This window comes from Bos indicus x Bos taurus, chromosome 11 (genome assembly GCF_003369695.1).
Source record: "Bos indicus x Bos taurus breed Angus x Brahman F1 hybrid chromosome 11, Bos_hybrid_MaternalHap_v2.0, whole genome shotgun sequence".
Classification (NCBI taxonomy): domain Eukaryota; kingdom Metazoa; phylum Chordata; class Mammalia; order Artiodactyla; family Bovidae; genus Bos; species Bos indicus x Bos taurus.
This window is the reverse complement of record NC_040086.1, coordinates 67,919,820-67,939,865: the sequence shown is the minus strand read 5'-3', so window position 1 is coordinate 67,939,865 and position 20,046 is coordinate 67,919,820. Positions and strand designations below refer to the sequence as shown.

Here is a 20,046-nt window from a genome sequence, read left to right as displayed (position 1 = left end):
GCAAGACTCCAGAAGAAACAACTCTAGGGAACTGCAGTCTATTAGCATATCTTGCCAAGAGAGACCTGACTGGAATGGCTTCTCAAGTCAGACCAGATGCCATGAAATACTGTTTGACCAGATAAAAACAACAGCTTAGGTCAGGCTGCCGAGTCCTCCTCACAGAGCACACACAGAAATCTTTTGTCATGGGGTCAGAAGACTCTGGTAGAGGTACTCTCTCTAGACCAGCTGCTTAATTCCAGAAAGGCCTGCATGTGTGTACCATTCCAGAAAAAATGGGTGTCTACAATTAAAGGAGATGCTAGAGCCTTCTTTTGAAAAGGAGCCCATTCAAGCACCTGACTCCTGACCCACCGGCTGCAGCGTATTTGCATTCACTCAGCCTCCATTTTGCTGAGCAGCGTATTGAAGGGCATTCAAACCAGAGGAATTACCAGCTAAGGAAAAGAGACAGCACAATTATCATCAATAAAGGGCATATCACAGCAACCAAAGACTAAAAGGTTTCCCACCTCCCAACAATAATTAATTAGTGGTAACAACAGTGGGAAACCAGTAGCAATTTAAAAATATATACACATAAATCCAGGAATACCTTTTACAAGGCATGTGTAAGATCCACATGGAAACACAACAAAACTTGGCTTAGAGACATAAAAGAGATCTGAGTAAATGAACACACACATCAAATCCTGGATGGAAAACTCTAATATGTAAACATGTACTTTTAAAGGTTAATTTATACTGAAATTATTTCGTTTGCATTTTGAAAATCCCCAAAGAATTTGGGGTATGGAGAATTGAAAGACTAACTATGAAATTCATCAAGAAAAATAAACTGGTAAAATAAAAAAAAGGAGGAGGAGGGAAGAATAGGGATTTGCTTCACCAGATCCTGAAGTGCATGAAACCACAATGATTAAAACTGTACACTGGTGCAGGAAGAACAGACAAATCAGTGGAACAGAATAACAAGTCCAGAATCAGACTTAGCCTGAATTTAGTACACACAGAGGCAGCAACCGATTCTGTAAAGGTAAATGACAAACAGGGCGACCGTATGACACCTGAAGGGACAACACCTTTTTTTTGGCCACATGGCTTGTGGATCTCACTTTCCCAACCAGGGATTGAACCCACACCCTGCACTGGGAACATGGAGTCTTAACTGCTGGACTGCCAGGAAAGCCCACCAAGGGGCAATTTCTTTCATACACACCCTTCATATTTTAGAATCTTTTCAAAATAAAGAAAAAGATAAATGCCTCAGTAGAGAATTGGGCAAAGCTTATTTAACAGGCTTCCCTGGAAGCTCAGACAGTAAAGAATCTGCCTACCATGCAAGGAGACCTGGGTTGGGAAGATCCCCTGGAGAAGGGAATGACAACCCACTCCAATATTCTTGCCTGGAGAATCCCATGGACAGAGGAACCTGGTGGGCTATAGTCCAGGGTGTTGCAAAAAGTTGGACACAACTGAGCAACTAACACTTATTTAACAGGCAATTCACATACACAGACACAAACTGTCAAAGATAATAAAAACTGTTAAACTGTCTTAGTAATATAAGAATGCAAGTTAAAACAAGCTGTGTGTTTGCTTTTTATCTATCAAAGTTATAAAAGTCTAAGCTAAAACATAAACTTCCGAAGGTGAAGGAAAATATGGCCTATAATCTGCCTGGTGGGCAATCTAGCAGTCAATATCAAAAACCACAACCATTTGGATACCAGTCATTTCACAACCATGAACTTACCCTAAAGAAATAATTATCTATTTATCTATAAGATAGTTTAAGGAAGCATCAATTATGTCAGCAAAATACTGGGAAGAACCTAAAATAGGAGACTGGTTATATGAGTTATGGCACACCATATGATGTAATACTGATTTTTAAAAAGTATGCACAAAAATCTAGTGGACACAGAACTTAGTAGGAATGTTGACAGTTGTTGCTGCTGCAAGGTCTGTTACCAGTGATTTTTATTTTCTTTGTGCTTTTCTGAACTTTCCAACTTACTAAACTATTTCAAAAGTTTCTTTCCAAAAAACCATTGAAAAATACATTTCAAAGTTTCACTGATCTCCTTGGGCTGCTAGAATTATGGATGATTTAATTTTTAGTGTATGATTTCTGAAGGCTTTCCTGTGGTTCAGTAGTAAAGAATGTGCCTGCAATGCAGGGGACTCAGGAGATGCATGTTTGATCCCTGGGTGGGGAAGATCCCCTGGAGGAGGGCATGGCAATCTGGTCCAGTATGCTTTCCAGGAAAATCTCATGGACAGAGGAGCCTGGCGGGCTACAGTCCATGGGGTTGCAAAGAGTAGGACATGACTGAAGCGACTGAGCACACAATACACTATATTTCTCAAAATTTTCTATGAGATCAGTTTTAAAACGAAAGAAAGATCATACACTCACCATGGGTGTTTCCTTAGGAGGCTAGACCCACAAAATTAGTTAAAATGCAGAGAAGCACATACCAAGTGACAGATGTATCTACAGTGACACCAAACTGAGCCCTCCACCCTGGGGGCTAGGGTTCTGATGGGCTCTGGACCCCAGCACCTAGTACCCAGCATCTATGGTGCTCCATGAATGCCTAGTCTATTGAATGAAAATTACTGCTGCTGCCTCTGCCACTACCACCTCCATCTCCACCATTCTAGAAATCTTTTAATTGTCCCACCACTGCCAAGATTATTAAACGGGCAGTTTGAATATAATATCCTCATAGTGGAGTCCTGATGCACACCAACTATTCAGAATCTCTTAAGAGCCACAGAAAAGGTTTTGGTGTGAAAAAAACTTAACACAAATCTAATTAACTCTGCAATGTTAAAGAGGAAAAAAAAATCCAATTATTAGAATTCTTTTCTCAATTGCCTTTTTTTTTTTTTTTTGAGAGCCACAGCAATCTTTTTTTTTTTAATGTGATGTTAAGGAAAAAATGGCCTAAGTGTATTAGCATTTTGCAAAGTGGTCTTCTTTTGTAGGATTCAGCTATGAAAACCAAGGAGATACAGCTGTTCAATTGACCATCAAACCCTAAAATCATAAGCATCTACTCTACAAGAGAAGAACCCAACAACTTTAACTCCCTCCCCGCCCTACCCCACCCCCCCCTCCCCACCCCACCCACCCCTCCCCGTCCCCCAACTGAAGCAACCAGCGCTTGGTTAAATTAACTAAATGTGAGTCCTTACTTCCCTCTCTTCTGCTCACATGCTTTAGACTAGAGGATAAACGATCAAGACCGTAGAAGACCAAATTCCAAAAAAGGAAGGACAATAAGGAAACCAGACCACTAGCCCTTCAATAAACAAATGTTGCCTGGGCACAATCTGAATTATAAGCAACTGGCCCAGTTATGACTTCAAATCCAGTTTTCTAGAACTTTTACCTCCATCGCTTCCTGTGCAGACTGTCTCTGCATCTTTCTCATTAGACAAACTACATTTCTCTAGGATGGAGACCATGCTGATTTCATACCCCAGTATAAACTTACTTAATACCCTAGTACTGAGCACAAGCTCTTAAGACATGGTAGGCAGAAAATAAACATTCTTGAACTGCTAAAATAAATGATAAAATTGACATCCTGTGGCATTCCTGCAGAGGTGAAGCACAAAGCTGGGTACACCTAAGAGCCTTTACCTGAAGGGATGACATTTTAATAATACAAATAAATGCCTATGAGGAGGAGGAGAACTAGGAGGCTTTTCAGCAGAAACAGTCCCAGTTAACCAGTTCCCCTAAAAACCATGGAGATGTAAGAGAATCTAAAGATGAGAAAGAGAAGCCACATCAGACTACCTTTCCACCTTCAGAAGAGATACTCTGGAGTTTCCAGTTCATGATACGTAAATCCCTAATGCATAAAGATGGTCTGATTTCAAACATGGTCAGTCACAATCATAGAGAAATTGAAAGGGGAGAAGGATGCGGAGAAGCACATGTGCAAGGCACACTCACCATCCATCTCCAACACACACACACACACACACACACACACACACACACACGGTGGAGTAATGCTAAATGTTTGGCCTGTTCCAAGATTCTCCTCCCTAGGATGCGGAGAAGCACATGTGCAAGGCACACTTACCATCCATCTCCAACACACACACACACACACAGCCTGCACACGCACGCGTGCACACACACACACACACACACACGGCCTGTTCCAAGATTCTCCTCCCTTGTCAGGTCTGGTCTTCCCTTTCACTGATGAAACATGCCATTCAGATTCTGACTATCAGAGTCAGACTCTCTTCAAAGAGGGTTTGCATGAAATAACCACATGTGTTTAGAGAACCATCATCACACATCATCCTGTTCATGCAGAGCACTGAGAAAGCACTCAGTCTGGATGGACAGCCTGTACTTCAAATTGATGGGAGTTCAGAGACCAGATTGGAGAAGGAAATGGCAACCCACTCCAGTGTTCTTGCCTGGAGAGTCCCACAGACGGGGGAGCCTGGTGGGCTGCCGTCTATGGGGTCACACAGAGTCGGACATGACTGAAGCAACTTAGCAGCAGCAGCAGCAGCAGCATATTGCTTGGTACAAAAACTTGGAGGAAGACACTCCTGTCTGCCCAGTGGGATTACCTTAGTGTATGGAAGGGGGTCGGCTCTGGGGGAGGGTGGTTTCATGGCTTTTTATTTGTACACCCCTGTTGGGTTTGGCTTATGGCAACAAAGATACATTATTTTTGTAGTTTAAACAAAAGTACAATAAAGTATAATTTAAAATGAAAAAATAAATAAATAAATAAAAAATACTAGTGCAGGATCTCAACCCAAACCAATTAAATCAGAATTGCTAGGGGTGAGGTCTGAGCAGTGTGTGTGGGGGGGTGGGGGGTGGGTGTGGGTGTGTGTGGGTGTGTGTGTGTGTGCGCATTGTGGGGTGTGTGCGCATTGTGGGGTGTGTGTGTGTGTGTGTGTGCGCATTGTGGGGTGTGTGTGTGTGTGTGTGTTCCCTAAAGTTCCACAGAGAATTATTAATTTTTTTCAGCATAATAAAAGCAAGTGGTTATGTTTTGCATTACCAGAGGTTGAAGAAAAGGTGCTTTTAAAAACACTCCCCAGAGAGTTTATTATACAAGATTGGTAAAATACTGATAATTGTGGAAGCTGGGTGATGGATACATAGAAGTTGATTACATTATTCACTCCACTTTTATATATTTGAAAAATTCTATAATAAAAAGTTACTCTATAAAATGAGCAGAAATAAAAATGTGTTCTCTTACCCCAAAGAGTACATGACTGTGTGTGCATGCTAAGTTGCTTCAGTTGTGTCTGACTCTTTTTGACCCGAGGGACTATAGCCTGCCAGGCTCCTCTGTCCATGGGATTCTCCAGGCAAGAATACTGGAGTGGGGAGCCATGCCCTCCCAACTCATATGAGTGTATGTGTATACTATATTTAATGGAAATAAACATTAAAAAGAAAACATTAAAATAAAAGCTTTGCAAGTGATTCTAATGTGCAACCAGAGTTGAGAGTGACTAGGCCACATCATTTGAAAAATAAGGAGGCAAATGAGCAGCAGAAGGGAATCAGGTGAGATGTGGTAAGATGGAGCCCAGGGAGGGTGGTCTGCCTCCTCATCTCCAATTTCTGCTTTGCATACATTTACCTAAATTTTGAGCATCTTTACTCACAAGTGAACTTCTGTATGTGCACGTATATATATCTGTGTGTGTACATGATTTAAGACAGCACTACCAATTATATTCAGTAGCATGTAATTTTTGAAAAACACTATTTGTGGGAACATTACCTCTGACTTAAAACGCTTTGGCCTTAGAATAGTCACAGGGAAAGCACTGCTGGGGAACAGCAGGCTGTGGGGATGAGGGTTGGGGGTGTCATCTTGGGAGCTGGGGAGTCCATCTATCTAAGGGCTTTACAGGCAGTGCTGATTACAGGATACTGAGCGAACTCTAATATCAGGGGCTCACTGTGAGAAGCCAAGAGCAGCAACCAAGTGTCAATGAAAAAATACATCAAAGCTCCCCCCATCCCACACCCGGAACCCTCAACTCACCTATTCTTCTCCATTTCATTGTGAGTCGATCTGAAAGAGGGAACAATAAGAGAAACATTATTCTTATTTTAAAGGACTGCTCCAATGCCAACACAATTATTTTAACTTCTTTCTCTCTCAAGCTGGAAGGAGAGAAGACAGAGGAAGGGCTCTACCTAAGAAATTAGTCCCTCTGGGGAAATAGATAAACATAAATATCTCAAACAGCATTCAAGAAGAAGTGACAAACTGAGAGGCATGCATTCCCTCGTGGAAAAGTAATCCATTTTAAGAAAGGAAATAAAAGGGTTCTATTTATACAAAGGGAAAACAACTGCACAATGTGATGCGAATTTGGGTTATATAATACCACAAGGCTTTCTTTAGGCTGAGCATGGAACACCAGAAATTTGGCATCCCCACCCAGCTCTGCAGTTCTCTAGGTGTACTATACACCAAAATTGTACGCTAGGTTGTCTGACTATAGGATACAGTTTTAAAAGGATAAATATAACCCTTCTTCCCTCAATCTTTCTACTCCTTGAAGTTATTTTATTGCATGCAACCTCCCAAAAGATGCTACTGTTGAAGAGCTACCAAATGCTTTTAGGAAGGGGCTTCCAAAACTCAGTTCAATGTAAAGATGACAGGCTGGTTAAGGGCAGCCCTTTGGGTGGAATCTGAGGTCCAGCTTTGCCACTGACTGATACTGTGGAAGAAATACACATGCTTACCGTCCTGTCCTTGGTTAACTCTTGTGTAAAATGGAAATAAAAATGATTGCCAATTATCTACAGAACACATGTGGATCAATGAGGTAGCAACTGTAAAAGTGATGAGAGAGGTTTGGATGAAAGCACAGGTGTGTGTGAAATCAGACTATTAGTGCGTTTATAGCTGACCCTGAATATAAGGCCTGGCCTATGGATTCATGGACAGGTTTTCATAGATGTCACAAGAAGTCAGTCAGTGTGGCTATCTCAGTGTCCATCTCAAATAACTCATCCCAACTAGTTAAAAATAAACTTGAGGAAACTGCCAGCATTATAAATGAACTGAATCTTGACCTTACTTTTGGAAATTCTCTAGAATCTAATCAGTTCAGGAGAGATGACACCCTGGCTCAGGTCAAGAATTCTGTGGGGCAATAATTGGAACTTTACTGGGTCTTGGAAATAAATTCTCAGAGTAATCATGGAGAAACCCTACTTCTGTGAATGCTCGACCATTCATTCACAGCAAGGGGCACCACCATCCCGTTCATTCACACCAGAGACTAGTTGTGGGATTTGGGGCATTCTTGAAATGGGAAATTTCTAATCCAGCACTAAACTTTTTTTCCACAAGCCTTCTGGGATACAATTTTCATTCACAAGGAAAAACAAACAAGACAATAATGACAATATTTTAAATCTTAGAATATTTGTTTTCTAGATAAGGGCTATATGAACCTTAAAACTGGTTAACTTAAAAGCTTTAAGTTGATTCACTTGGTTACCCTTCAGTGTTTTTCTGATGTATACTTCACTTCCTGCAATGGCCAGCAGGATATCACTGTTAACAAGAGTCTGGCATGCAACTGCAAACCTTTGGCTTGATAGCACGTGGCATTCTGGTTTTAACAGAGAATAACAAGTTCAAAGTCTGGCACATTTTTTAGATGGATGAAAATATATGATGACAGGTGGTCAAAATTACCCTGTTTAACTGTAGACATGGACCATTCTAAGGAGGTGGAGGAGAGAAGGGTGGATATTTGAAAAGAACATGGTGTCCGATTACAGAAAAATCAGACACCACAAGTCACCCTTATGCCATCTGGATTCTTTGAAGATACATATAAAAAAATTAAGAATTCCCAAGATAATCTTTTTACAAATTCCATAAGCAGCACAACTCTTTCCAAACTTTGAACAGAGTTTTGGAAACTATGGATCTTATTTGATTACTTAAGAGTGTTGAACACATGGTGATTTTTACAAGAGGACTTACACCTAACGGCTAGGGCATTACTGAAGTACATTTGGTTTAGTGAAACTGAATTTGTCTTTAATAAAAGGGAGGCCATTCAGAAAAGGCCGTCCAGAGACTCCCTGCCAACTCTGTTGATGGGAAAACATTTATATTTTTAATTAAAGCATAAGAATATATAGACACCTTGTATCAAAATCATTTTCCATGTGATTACTGAAAAGATTGGATAACTCTGGACTCATTGATAAAAGATCAAATGTCATCATTTAAAAATATATTTTAACAAAAATATAACTAAGCCAAACCAGTCCCTGGGTTAAAAAAGACTCACACTGTCAAGTCAGCTATATGACCACTGTCTCATAAAAGAACTGGGTGACAAGGGCTGAACTTCCTCTTTCACATGAATGCCAATGCCTGCTTCACCAATGTAACAAAACACACTTTTAAAAACTCTGGATTTCAAATGTAATTATTTAAGTAACTGATTTAAAAAATCAGTGGGAAAGAAAAAAAAATTCCATCTTCCTGTAGTTCTCCAGATGATTCCAGAACAATCAATATTCACAATTTCACTTGTTTTTGTTTTTAGACAAGCAATTAGAGAAACTTAAGATCTGCATTTTCAGTTTCCAAGAAGTTTGCTATGCAGCTAAATTTTATTTATTTTTATTGTTGTCCAAGGAAGAGTAACCCCCAGATGCTACAAGCAAAGAGCTCAGCATTTCAACCTGAATTAACAAGCATACACTGTTACCAATGGTTATGTAAACCAGAAGTAATCTATAGCTCTTACAACAGTTCAAAATTCTGACCATAAATGGCCTTGGATATAAGTCTGATTCAAATCAAGGGGTCAAACTGCATTCTCTGGGGAGATGTCTCATTGCTCAGGTAAGGGTCATTCCAAACAGGTCATGAAGGAAGTGATTACATTTAAAGAAAACAACCTGCTGTTGCTTCATCTGTTTTGCTTGGTGCAATCTCCAGGTTTAATCATGGTCTCGCAGAGATCCCTGCACCACTTAAATTACTGCACGAATTCATCATTAGTCAAGAATATGGAAAACTGTGAGAGCCTCCTGTTTCTAACTATGGAAAGCAAACCAAATCCATTTACAGAAATAATAGAGCTTTCCCCCAAATCCAGAGTTGCAATCATTTTCCCAGGAATAAAGCTGGATATTAAAGAAAAGAGAAAGAATCTATTTCTTGAATTGAAATTCTCAACTATCATTATTTTTCTTTCCTAATCACCTTTTGGAGAAGGGAATGGCAATCTACTCCAGTATTCTTGCCTGGAGAATCCCATGGACTGAGGAGCCTGGCCGGCTATAGTCCATAGGGTCACACAGAGTCAGACACTACTGAAGTGATTTAGCATGGCATAGCATGGCAATCACCTTTTGGGGCCAAGCTACTTCTCTTCAACAACATCCCCTTCTCCTCACCACTGAACATCCCCTCAACAACTTTTCTGTGAAACTTAGGAAAAAACAAAGTACTAAGGATTAAGCCTTGACTATTAATGTGAACAATTCCTCTCAAATCATGAGTGGACAAGAGTAAAAGTAACAAATGAACTATACTTTTCCATAAAAATAAAGCAAAAGGCTTCAATGTCTTTTCAAAAAGTTATTTAAAAAAATACTGTAACAAAAAGCAACACATATTGTTTTATACCACTGCACACTACAAGTCAGCATCAACCTTCTTAAAGGTTGTCAGCACTCGTGCACAGATCTACTTGCTGCCACCTTCAGATAATGCCAAAGGTGGGAGGGAAAGGAAGAACCACCAGGTAACTAATTAACAGGTTCATCCTTCCCGTGCCTTCCTATTTAAGAGCTCGGCACATATGTGCTGCTCACTCATATCCTGTGGTTCTTCCAACGCTAAGGACAATGGGGTGAACCAAGGACAGAAGAGGAAGGAAGAACAAGGGAGTTAAAGGTTTAAGTGGGAAACTTCTGGCTTTTAGTAGTCTATATAATGTCACAGACACTAACCAAATACAGTTATTTGCAGAGTGTTCATGAGAATGGGAGACAGACAAGGATTCTAAATCAGTAAGGAAAATGTCAATGATTTTCAATTACTGGAATAAAAGGTATAATTGAATGAGTCTAATAAAAACAGATTTCCTAGCTAACGTATATATTCAGGGGAAAGAGGGGGAAAAGGGAGTGCAACAGCATTAATGGAGTACTCATTTATACCAGGAAGTACATTCAGGGTTTTATTATGTGATTTCATTGACCATTAACCAAATACTTTCCAGTGAGACTTACAAATTTCAAGAATTGCATGATTAACGTAAAAAGCTTGTGGCATATGAATATTTTAATATTATATCAATCTATTCCTCCATCACCAAAAAGCAGGTTTGAACCTCAATTGTTCCTCTTTGCCATTATAAATAGAGTGATAGATTATCAGACATATCACTGTATTTAATTTACACGTCAAATATGAAATCCTACCACCTATGCCAAATCAATACTTTAACATATTTATAAAATCTTCACTATGAAAAGTAAAAAGTGGGTAATGTCCAGTATTTTCAGCTATAGAAAACTTGCCCTGAATCTTCAACTTCTGAAGGCAAAATACTGTCACTGCTGCTTAATTCCACTTGAAGTTTCCACAGATTTTTTGTTCCAAAGGGAAGAAAAGCAAAATTAAGTTCTGGGGGGAAAAAGTTCATAAAGAAATAGAAAACACTTCCATTTCTCTTTTCTTCTCAGTCCCCTCAACCCAAATAGAAGGGTTTCTTCCAATGCCTTAGGACTATGTATATATTACTGAATCAAGATAGCCGCTTCATTTACCAGTTAAAACCCAGTATCATCTGCGGCATAACCTAAAAGAGAAAGGAAAATGTTTACCAAATTACCTGCTACTGCTGTTATTCTTCTTGGATTTGCTCCTCCGTTTTAAGGCATCTCTGTCCTTGTTATTGTATGGTAACATGGAGGCATAACCATGTTCAGCTTCTAGAAAACCGGAGGATCCAGTTAATGAATGAACACAGAACAGTCAACACTCTCTCCCCTTCACAATATTTCCTTTTAAAAATGGAGTTATTTTTTATTAAAAGAAGACTGTGGAAATAATTAAAAGGAGCAAGGTGGAATTCTTAGAACAATGATTGTTTTTTTAATTGAGTGAATACCCTCAGTTCGGAGCAGGTGTAAGGAGCATTCCAGCTGCTCATTGTTGAGAAAGACAGCAAGTCTCATGGAGCCTGAGTTTCCCATTGGCAACGTCCAGCAGGTTGGTGTATATTAAGTGGGACTGGCCTCAGACGAAGGTGCGGGCCCAGACACCGGGAGCCAGAGCCGAGGACGGAGGATGCGGGGCAAGGGAGGCGCTGCTCCGCCGACTGGGAGACCCGGCGCCAGGCCCACTTTGGGGCGGGCCGGGAAGAGCCGGGTGAGGTAAACCAAGCGCTTGGCTGAGGGGGCCCCGGGCACCCCACTCGCGACGGGGTGCGGAGGGGGAAGCGCTCAGGATCCCGGGGGCAGCAGTCCCTTTCTACTCCCATTCATTGACTTTGGGGGCAGCGACGGCCTCCCTTCGGACCGCGCGTGGGGAAAGCTGGAGGGGTTGGGAGCGCTCGCGGGTCGCGCTCTCAGCTCCTCCAACCACCCCCGGAGAGGCTGGGCGCCCGGATCCGCTGCCAGGCCCCTCAGAGCTCCCGGCACTAGCTCCGGCCGAACCCCTCCCGTCCCCGTGCACCTCTCTCCCGTCGCTCCAGGTAGTCGGCCGCCTCCAGCAGCATCTGGATGTTCATCCGAACCGCCGCCGCCATTCTGCACCGGGGGCCGGAGCCACGGGACCAACCCCCACTGAACACGGGCTCGCCGCCGCCGCCGCCGGACACCCGCGCCCCGCTGTGGACCCCGCAGAGCAGGGCTGAGAGAGCCTCTCTGGCGACCACGCTCGCCGGAAGGGGGAGGGGACCGGCGAGCTGGGCACCACCGACACCGTGACAGAACCTACAGAAGAGCAGCAGCCGCCACCGCCGCGGAGTGTTTATCCCCGACTCACTGTCCCCCGCCCCCAGGCCCTTCTCTTGACAGGCCCACTTCGGCTGCGTTCCTCATTGGGCGCCCCAAAGAATTCCCCGCCCCCAGACCTGTCCGATAGGGGGAAGGCACTACGGCCCCGCCCCTCAGAGTCCGCTCCTCTCCCTGGTTGGTCACGCTTGACAAGGCCCGGGCTCCACCTCCTCTTTCCAATTGGTGACAGGATTCTCAACTCCGCCTCGTGCTCCTTCTCTGTTTTCCATTGGTTCTATACCAACAACCGGGCCCCCTTTTGCTTTGTTAGTATTGGCCAAGAGATACAGAGAGCAAGCCACTTTGCCTGTCTCCCATTGGTGGGACCTTCCGACACCGCCCAGCTACGATGACGTCATCTTTCCCCTGGCTAGCGATCCCTGAATGGCTAGTGGTTAGACGCCGGGCTGTTCCTACCCGAATCTGGCATTGGATTGCAGGGCTGACCCAGGCACCGAGCAGCGATGATTCACCGACCCCTCCTCGGACCTGTTGCCGGAACGGGTCTCCGGGGAAAAGTTGCGGGGATCTGCTGGACGCCCCTAGAGTGGAAGCTGGCACCGCGCGTCACCTGGGCGCTCTGCCCTGCTCGGGTTCGGGGCCAGATCTCTGGGCCTGCTGGCTGCGGCCCAGAGGTTCCAGGCTTTCCGGGACCAAAGGCCCCGCCGACAGCCCGATAGGGCGGTGGGCCTGGGGCTCCGGCGAGCGCCACGTGGCTGTAGCGCTCGGCGGGGGAGACTGTGTTCAGTGCTCGCCACCCAGCGTTTTTTTTCTTTCCCCAGAAAGCACTGGAATCGCGAGGCTGTATACCCCGCCCTAAGTGCTGGCTAATTACTCCCTCATGCGAGTGGATTTTAAAAGCTCAGAAACTTCCTGTACCTGCAATTGACGTTGAATTCTGAGATTTGTTTGACATCTCTTTCAGAGTCTTTCCTTCTCTTTTAATTCTAGAGGAAAACATTCAAAAAGAATACTTCCTATTCAAGACGGCTATAAATGATGTTTGTGTGTGTGTGGTACAAATATAAATGTACGTAGAACAGAACTAAGATTTTTAAGAATTGTTCCTTAAGCTATCTCGAGACCCAAGTTATAATACACTGACAGCTCCATTAAAAAAGGTGAAATAAAACTCTTGGTAAATTGAGACTCTTGAATATAGAAATGAGTAAAGCATGAACATATTTAACAAAGCTTTTAAACAGTTTATTGTTGCCAATATGTGAAAACAATAGCTTGTCAGGTAATTTACCTACATTATTGCTAATCCTCAGTAGAACCCCACTAGATAGGTTAATTATCTACATTTTGTATATAAGGAAACTGATGCCCAGAGAAGCTAAATGACTTTCTTAGACATCCTTTCAGCCAGAAATGGAAACTGAACCTAGATCTGTTTCACCCAAAGCCCATACTATGGGTGGTAGTTTTTCCAAAAAATAGGAATTAAGAACCGGATCTCCATGAGTCACAAACAGTGACACTCAAACACGGGGAAAAGAAAGAAAAACATGTAATTATGATGGTAAGTTTTAAATATGTCTTTTCTAATGGTTGACAAATCCATTAAACTCAAAAGAATAAGAATAAATAGAGTAACCCAGTCCTTACATACAGAACACATATTTTCTGGTTTTAATGGTTAATTGGATCTAAAAGCTGCTTCTTTACAGCAATTAATACACTGAAGATAAAAGTTTTCAAAAAAGCACAAAAAGCTAGAATTGGGGATATAAGTTTATAAAAATTATAAAGATATAATTTTTAACTGCAGGTTATTTGTAAAACAAACCTGAAAACAGTAATGAATACAGTTTTTACTGACAGTAAAAACACTGATTTCATTCTTAATTTTGGATTCTGTGTACTTCTATATTTTCTCTTTGATTTTATTATGAACATTTAGCATCTCTTTATTCTTTCTCTTATCCTCAACTCTTTTTTTTAAAAAGCCAGTCTTATTTCAAAATCATGATCCTTCCCCTGGAATTAGCCTGATTGAAAATCACACTTATAAAATTAAAAAAGGAAAAATGGTTGAAATTTGAGTCAGATATAGCAAAGGAACCATTTAAACACCAATAGGTTTAGCTTAAATTCCAAACAAAAATAAATTATATAATATATAAAATCAGAGAATTAAGACTAAGGAATAGACCTCTTTCTGTTCCCTGGCAGCACTGGAAGAAATGATCAGTAAACCAGTAATACCAACTAGGAATTAGTATCATGAAGAACTCCAAAGGGTGTCTGATGCCACCTACTGGATATCAAGCAGTAAGTATAAAACAAAGGGTTTTTTCTTGTTTTTCTAGCAATTATTTTATACAAATATATTACAATGAACGACCAGTTAGATAATCTGAAAGTATAGATTTTGAAGAACTGAAATCCTAAAATGAAGAAGTGGTTACCCCCAGCATCTAGCACTTCAAAGGCATTACACAAGCACTAACGGATAGGCAAAACCCTCAGAATAAGAACCTAAATTCCAGAATGTTTGAACCTAAATTTTATGACCAGAATTTTAAGTAAAAAGCCATATGAAATAGAATAAACATAGGCTGACAACAGTTTATATATATCCTTGAGCAGGTATCAAGCTAAACTGATAGAATTGGAAACTAAAAATATAGTGAAAATGGGAAGCACAAAAGATTGTATTTGTCAAATAATCTTTATTTTTTTTAAAAAAGCCCTGGTTTCCTTCCTCTGAGGCGTTTATACTCTAGGTGGGCAGAGGATAGTAGTAAATACCAGTGCTGAATGGCAGGTTTATTAAATGCAATGGAACTTCTGACAGAGGTGCATTTCAGTTGAGTTCCTCAGAGTACAAAGAACACAACTGTTGGTATTCTAATCCTTTAACTGTCTAAAAAGTTCCAGAACTGATGAATGCTGAATTAAAAAACACTATAATGACATTAAAATGAATTTTGTTTTCTGAGTTTCTGAGGAACTTATTTTATTCTTCGAAATGTAAAAATCAGGACTGTGATTTACTGACTTAGTATTAATCTTTCTTTGTGGCTACTTGGGACACTCTAACATCATGATATCCAATATCACAAAATTAAAACTTAAAAACCTTTAAAAACACTGCTCTGCAAAAGTTAATTACTCCACAAATATTTGCTACTTTTAAAAACAGAGCAGTGGCTAAACAGGGGTACATACATTACACAGAACGCTATGTAGAAGTTTAAAAAAAAAAAGACGAGTGTATATATATATATATATATATAGGCATGGAAACATCTCCAAGGCAGTGCTGAGTAAATAGCTGAGTTGTAAGATGATCCCTGCAGTATATTATCTGTGTAAAAAACCAACCAACCAACCAAACACCTCAAACTGGGCTTTTTTCCTCATTTCCAACACTAAGTCTGCTACACACACACACATACACACACACACACACACACATATATGTCTGGAAGGAAACACTACAAAGGATTCACAGTGAATCAGGACTGTTCAAAAGGGATTAAGCAGTTATGTTTTAAAATTTTTATAGGAAAAATGTGTTCATTTAAGAGTTGGATAACTAAAAGTTAACTTAAAAACTTAGGGAAGTGGAATGAAGTTTAAGTCACAAAGAGAAAGACAAATATCACATATCACTTATATGTGGAATCTAAAAATAAATGGTACAAATGAACCTATTTAAAAAATAAAAATAGAGTCACAAATGTAGAAAACAAACTTATGGTTACCAAGAGGAAAAGGAGGGAGGGATAAATTGCAGGACTGGTACTGACATATTTATACTACTATATATAAAATAGGTAAGAACCTACTGTATAGCACAAGGGACTCTACTCAGTACTCCATAATGACCTATATGGGAAAAGATCTTAAGAAGAGTGGCTGTATGTATAATTGATTCACTTTGCTGAACAGCAGAAACTAACACAACACTGTAAATCAACTATACTCCAATACAAATTAAAAAAAACAACAACACTAAGAGAAGTTGTTAAGTGAAAAAATGTTACTAAACTACATTCATGTACAGGTATTCACTGAATGCTTTACTGGGTGCCAGGCACTTGTGGTGCTGGGGCTACCGCAGCAAACAAGACAGAAGCCCTGCTTCTCAAAGTTCAAAGGCATAGTAACAGAGTGTCAGGGAATGATAAACTATAAGGAGAAGGAAACTCTGCAGAGCATGTGGAAAAACTGGAACCCTCACAAATTGCTAGTGGGAATATAAAATAGGGCGGTTGCTTTGGAAAACAGACAGTGCTTCAAAAAGTTAAACATGGAGTTTAACTATATAACCCAGTAATAGCACTCCTAGTTACATACCCACGAGAAGTGAAAACGTATGTTCATACAAAACTTGGATACAAATGTCCATAGTAGCATTATTCATAATAGCCAAAAAAGTGGAACAACCCCAATTCCCATCAACTGATGAATTACAAATTACAGTGTGACAGGTGGGGGCTTCTCAGGTGGCACAGTGGTAAAGAACCCACCTGCCAATGCTGGAGACAAAATCGGGTTCGATCCCTGGGTCGGGATGATCCCCTGGAGAAGGAAATGGCTACCCACTCCAGTAGTCTTATCTGGGAAATTCCACTGACAAGAAGCCTGGTTGGCTACATCCATAGGGTTGCAAAGAGTCGGACACGACTGAGCATGCACACACGCATGCACACACATCCACAGAACAGAATATTATAAACTATAAAAAAGGGACGTGTGTGTGCTAAGTCCCTTCAGTCATGTCTGGCTCTGTGCAACCCTATGGACTGTAGCCTGTCAGGCTCCTCTGTCCATAGGATTCTTCAAGCAAGAATCCTGGTCTGGGTTGCCATTTCCCCCTCCAGGAGATCATCCCAACCCAGGGAGTGAACCCAAGTCTGTCTTCTGCATTGGCAGGTGAGTTCTTTACCACTGAGCCACCTGGGAAGCCCTTGAAGTACTATTTATGATACAAGATGAATGAATCTTAAAAACACTGTGCTGTGCACAAGCAGCTAGACACAAAAGGTCACATATTGTGTGATTCCATCCATTTGAAATGTCCATTTACATGAAAATGTCCAGAATAGATACACCTTTAAAGACACAAAGTAAATTTAGCGGTTTCTGGGTTGGAGGGTAAGGTGGAAGGGGAGGGATGAGCAACAGCTGTTAATGAGCATGGAGTTCCTTTTTGGGATGATGAAAGTATTTTAGTATTACTGGCGATAAATATATAACTGTCAATATACTAAAACCACTAACGTGGTATACTTTATTTCTGGCCATGCCACAAAGGGCTTATGGGATCTTAGTTCCTGCAAGTTAGTGCAGGGTCTTCATCACTGGACTACCAGGGAAGTCTCTGAAATGATATACTTTAATAGGTTGAATTTTATTTCAATTTAAAAAAGCTAAATAAAAAAGAGTAAAACAGGGTAAAAGGATAGAGAGGGAAGGGGAGGCTGCTGTTCTGGATAAGGTAGTCAGGAATGACCTTATTTTGAGCAGTGACCTGAACAATATAAAGAAGCTAACCATGTAAATCTGAGAGGTGGGAGGAGGGAGAGGAGGGACATTCCAGGAGGAAAGGCAAGTAGGAAGACTCTTAAGGTAGATGCATACCTATTTGTAAGTAACAGCAAAGAGGCGAGTAGTGTGGCTGCATGCAGTAGCAAGGGGTGAGGCTGCAGGAAGCCATGGTCCAAACTGTACAGATGTGTACACCCACAGTAAGGACTGGTCTTCACTCTAAATGATAGAAAGCCATCAGAGCCAGAAGCAACGACCAGAGGTACATTTATAAGGTTCACTCTGCTGCTAGGTGGGGAATAAACTGAGGCAGAAGGGAAGGAAGGAAATCTATTAGAGATGGCTTCTGTTAGTACAGGTGGGTGAAAAATGGTCAGATTTGAAGTACATCTAATCACCACAATATACACTTTAAATATCTTAAACTTGTATTTGTCAATTATATCCCAATAAATATGGGAGAAAAAAGTGGTTGGATTCAAAATATACTCGAATGTTAGAGCTGAAGGGATTTCTAATGAATCACATGTGCCACACAGGAGAGAGGAGCGAAGAACGAGCCTAAGGAGTTTCACCCTGTGCAAAGGTGTAAATGGAGAGGCCACTCAATGAGATGGGGAAGCCTGAGAGAAGATGACTGCGCAGGGAAATCAGAAGTCAATTCATCTTAAATTTGAGGTGCCTACTAATCCAAGTGCATCTACAAGACTGGAACTCCATAAAACAGTCAGGCTAGAAGTATACAATGGAGAGCCACAGCAGAAGACATTTGACGCTTTGTGAAGGGATGACTCACCAGAGGCAGACAGGAGAGTCTAGGGGTTGAGCCCTGGAGCACTCTGACATTTGGATACTTAGAAGATTTGGCACAATTTATGTCTTCTGAGAGAAGCAGCCTGTTAGAAGAAGACAAGAATGCTCCATCTTTGTTATTCTTACAGAATCAGATGATCTGATGGATAAAAGTTTCTTCAAAGCAAGACTTGATCTCATCTCTAGATCTTTAAAGATTTCTTCCTCTTCCATTTCTTTGGAGTTAGCTCACAGAGAGTGAACCTATTGATCTACTAGGTATTCTCAGATTATTTCTTTACAAAGTATGCTGCCTTGAGGATCTCAAGTCAGCATACTAAAATGACAATCATACTGAACACCACACTAAAATGACAATCCAAATACCCATTGTTTGATTTGGGGCATATTATTTCATCCTAGAAATTTTAGCTTCCCAATAAGACAAGTGGGTGAGCTTTCCTTTAGATGTGCACAAGCGTGGTCAGAAACAGTCCTTATCGCAGATACTTTACAGATAGGCTGTATTTCGGAGGGTCAGGGTATGGGAATCTACTCAACTCATTTGGCAAAAAGTCTAAGCCGAATAACCCAACTGCTTGGGGTAGTGACACTTGTGCAGTGGGTACTACAGGTTGTACAGCTGATGTAGCACATTTAACGAACTATAATTGCTACCCTTAAAAAAAGAGGCAATAAGGTTTCCCTGATGGTTCAGTGGAAGAGACTCCACCTGCCAATGACAGAGACACAGGTTTGATCCCTGATCCGGGAAGATGCCATGTGCCATGGAGCAGATAAGCCTGTGCACCACAACTATTGAGCCTGTGCTCTGGAGCCCCAGAGGCACAACTACTGAAGCCTGTGCTCCAAAGAGAAGCCACTGCAGTGAGAAGCCCACCCACCACAACTACAGAGTAGCCCCACTCTCTGCAACTAGAGAAAAGCCCGCAGAGCACCAAAGACCCAGCCCAGCCAAAAATAAAATAAATAAAATCATTTGAAAAGGAGTTGGGGATGGACAGGGAAGCCTGGCGAACTGCAGTCCATGGGGTCGCAAAGAGTCAGATACAACTGAGTGATTGAACTGAACTGAATATTACACACACTGGTAAGAAACAATCTTAAGATGTAGCAGTAAGTGAAAAAACAATAGGTACAAAATAGAGTGTAAAGTTTGCTTAAACTTGAGTAAAAAACACATATACATGTAAATTATATGCTTATGTATACATGGAATATCTCCAAAAGGATATAGTTAGCTCATCAAATTGTGTTCCATGTGTTTATATTAGTTACGAAAAAAAAACCCCCCAAATTAAAAATCTAGCCACAAAGCCTCAAATATCACTGAGATAGGAAACAGAACAGGTAATGGTCATTAGAAAAAGAGATTCCTTCAAATAAGAAAAAGAAAAGCTTGCCAAAAGACAAATGGAGCCAAGGTTTGAAATACGTATTTCACAAAAGAAATATACACATTCTTAAAACATACATCTTCCTTAGAAACTAAACAAAACCAAACGCCATTATTTTAACCTTCAGACTGGAAACTTAAAAAACAACAAAAAACTTAAAAAACAACACTTAATACTGGTACACGTATATAAAACAGGAATGCTCATACTTTACTGGTGATGCTTGGGTTTTAGCCTTCTAACCAT

General features: G+C 41.0%; 1 protein-coding gene across 3 annotated transcripts in view; it reads right to left on the bottom strand.

Annotated features, from left to right (window-relative positions):
- MXD1 (MAX dimerization protein 1) overlaps nt 1–19,127 on the bottom strand; it is a 33,312-nt gene extending 14,185 nt beyond the window's left edge. The window contains exons 1-4 of one of the 3 annotated variants that reach the window (XM_027555711.1): nt 18,387–19,127; nt 11,763–13,032; nt 10,918–11,017; nt 6,069–6,098 (exon numbers count right to left, since the gene is read on the bottom strand). In XM_027555711.1, the coding sequence (XP_027411512.1) occupies nt 6,069–6,098; nt 10,918–11,017; nt 11,763–11,835 (203 nt within the window). In that variant the 5' untranslated portion in view covers nt 11,836–13,032; nt 18,387–19,127. The other 2 variants (XM_027555713.1, XM_027555710.1) reach the window with 2 other exon arrangements.
- Nucleotides 19,128–20,046: the final 919 nt, after the last annotated feature.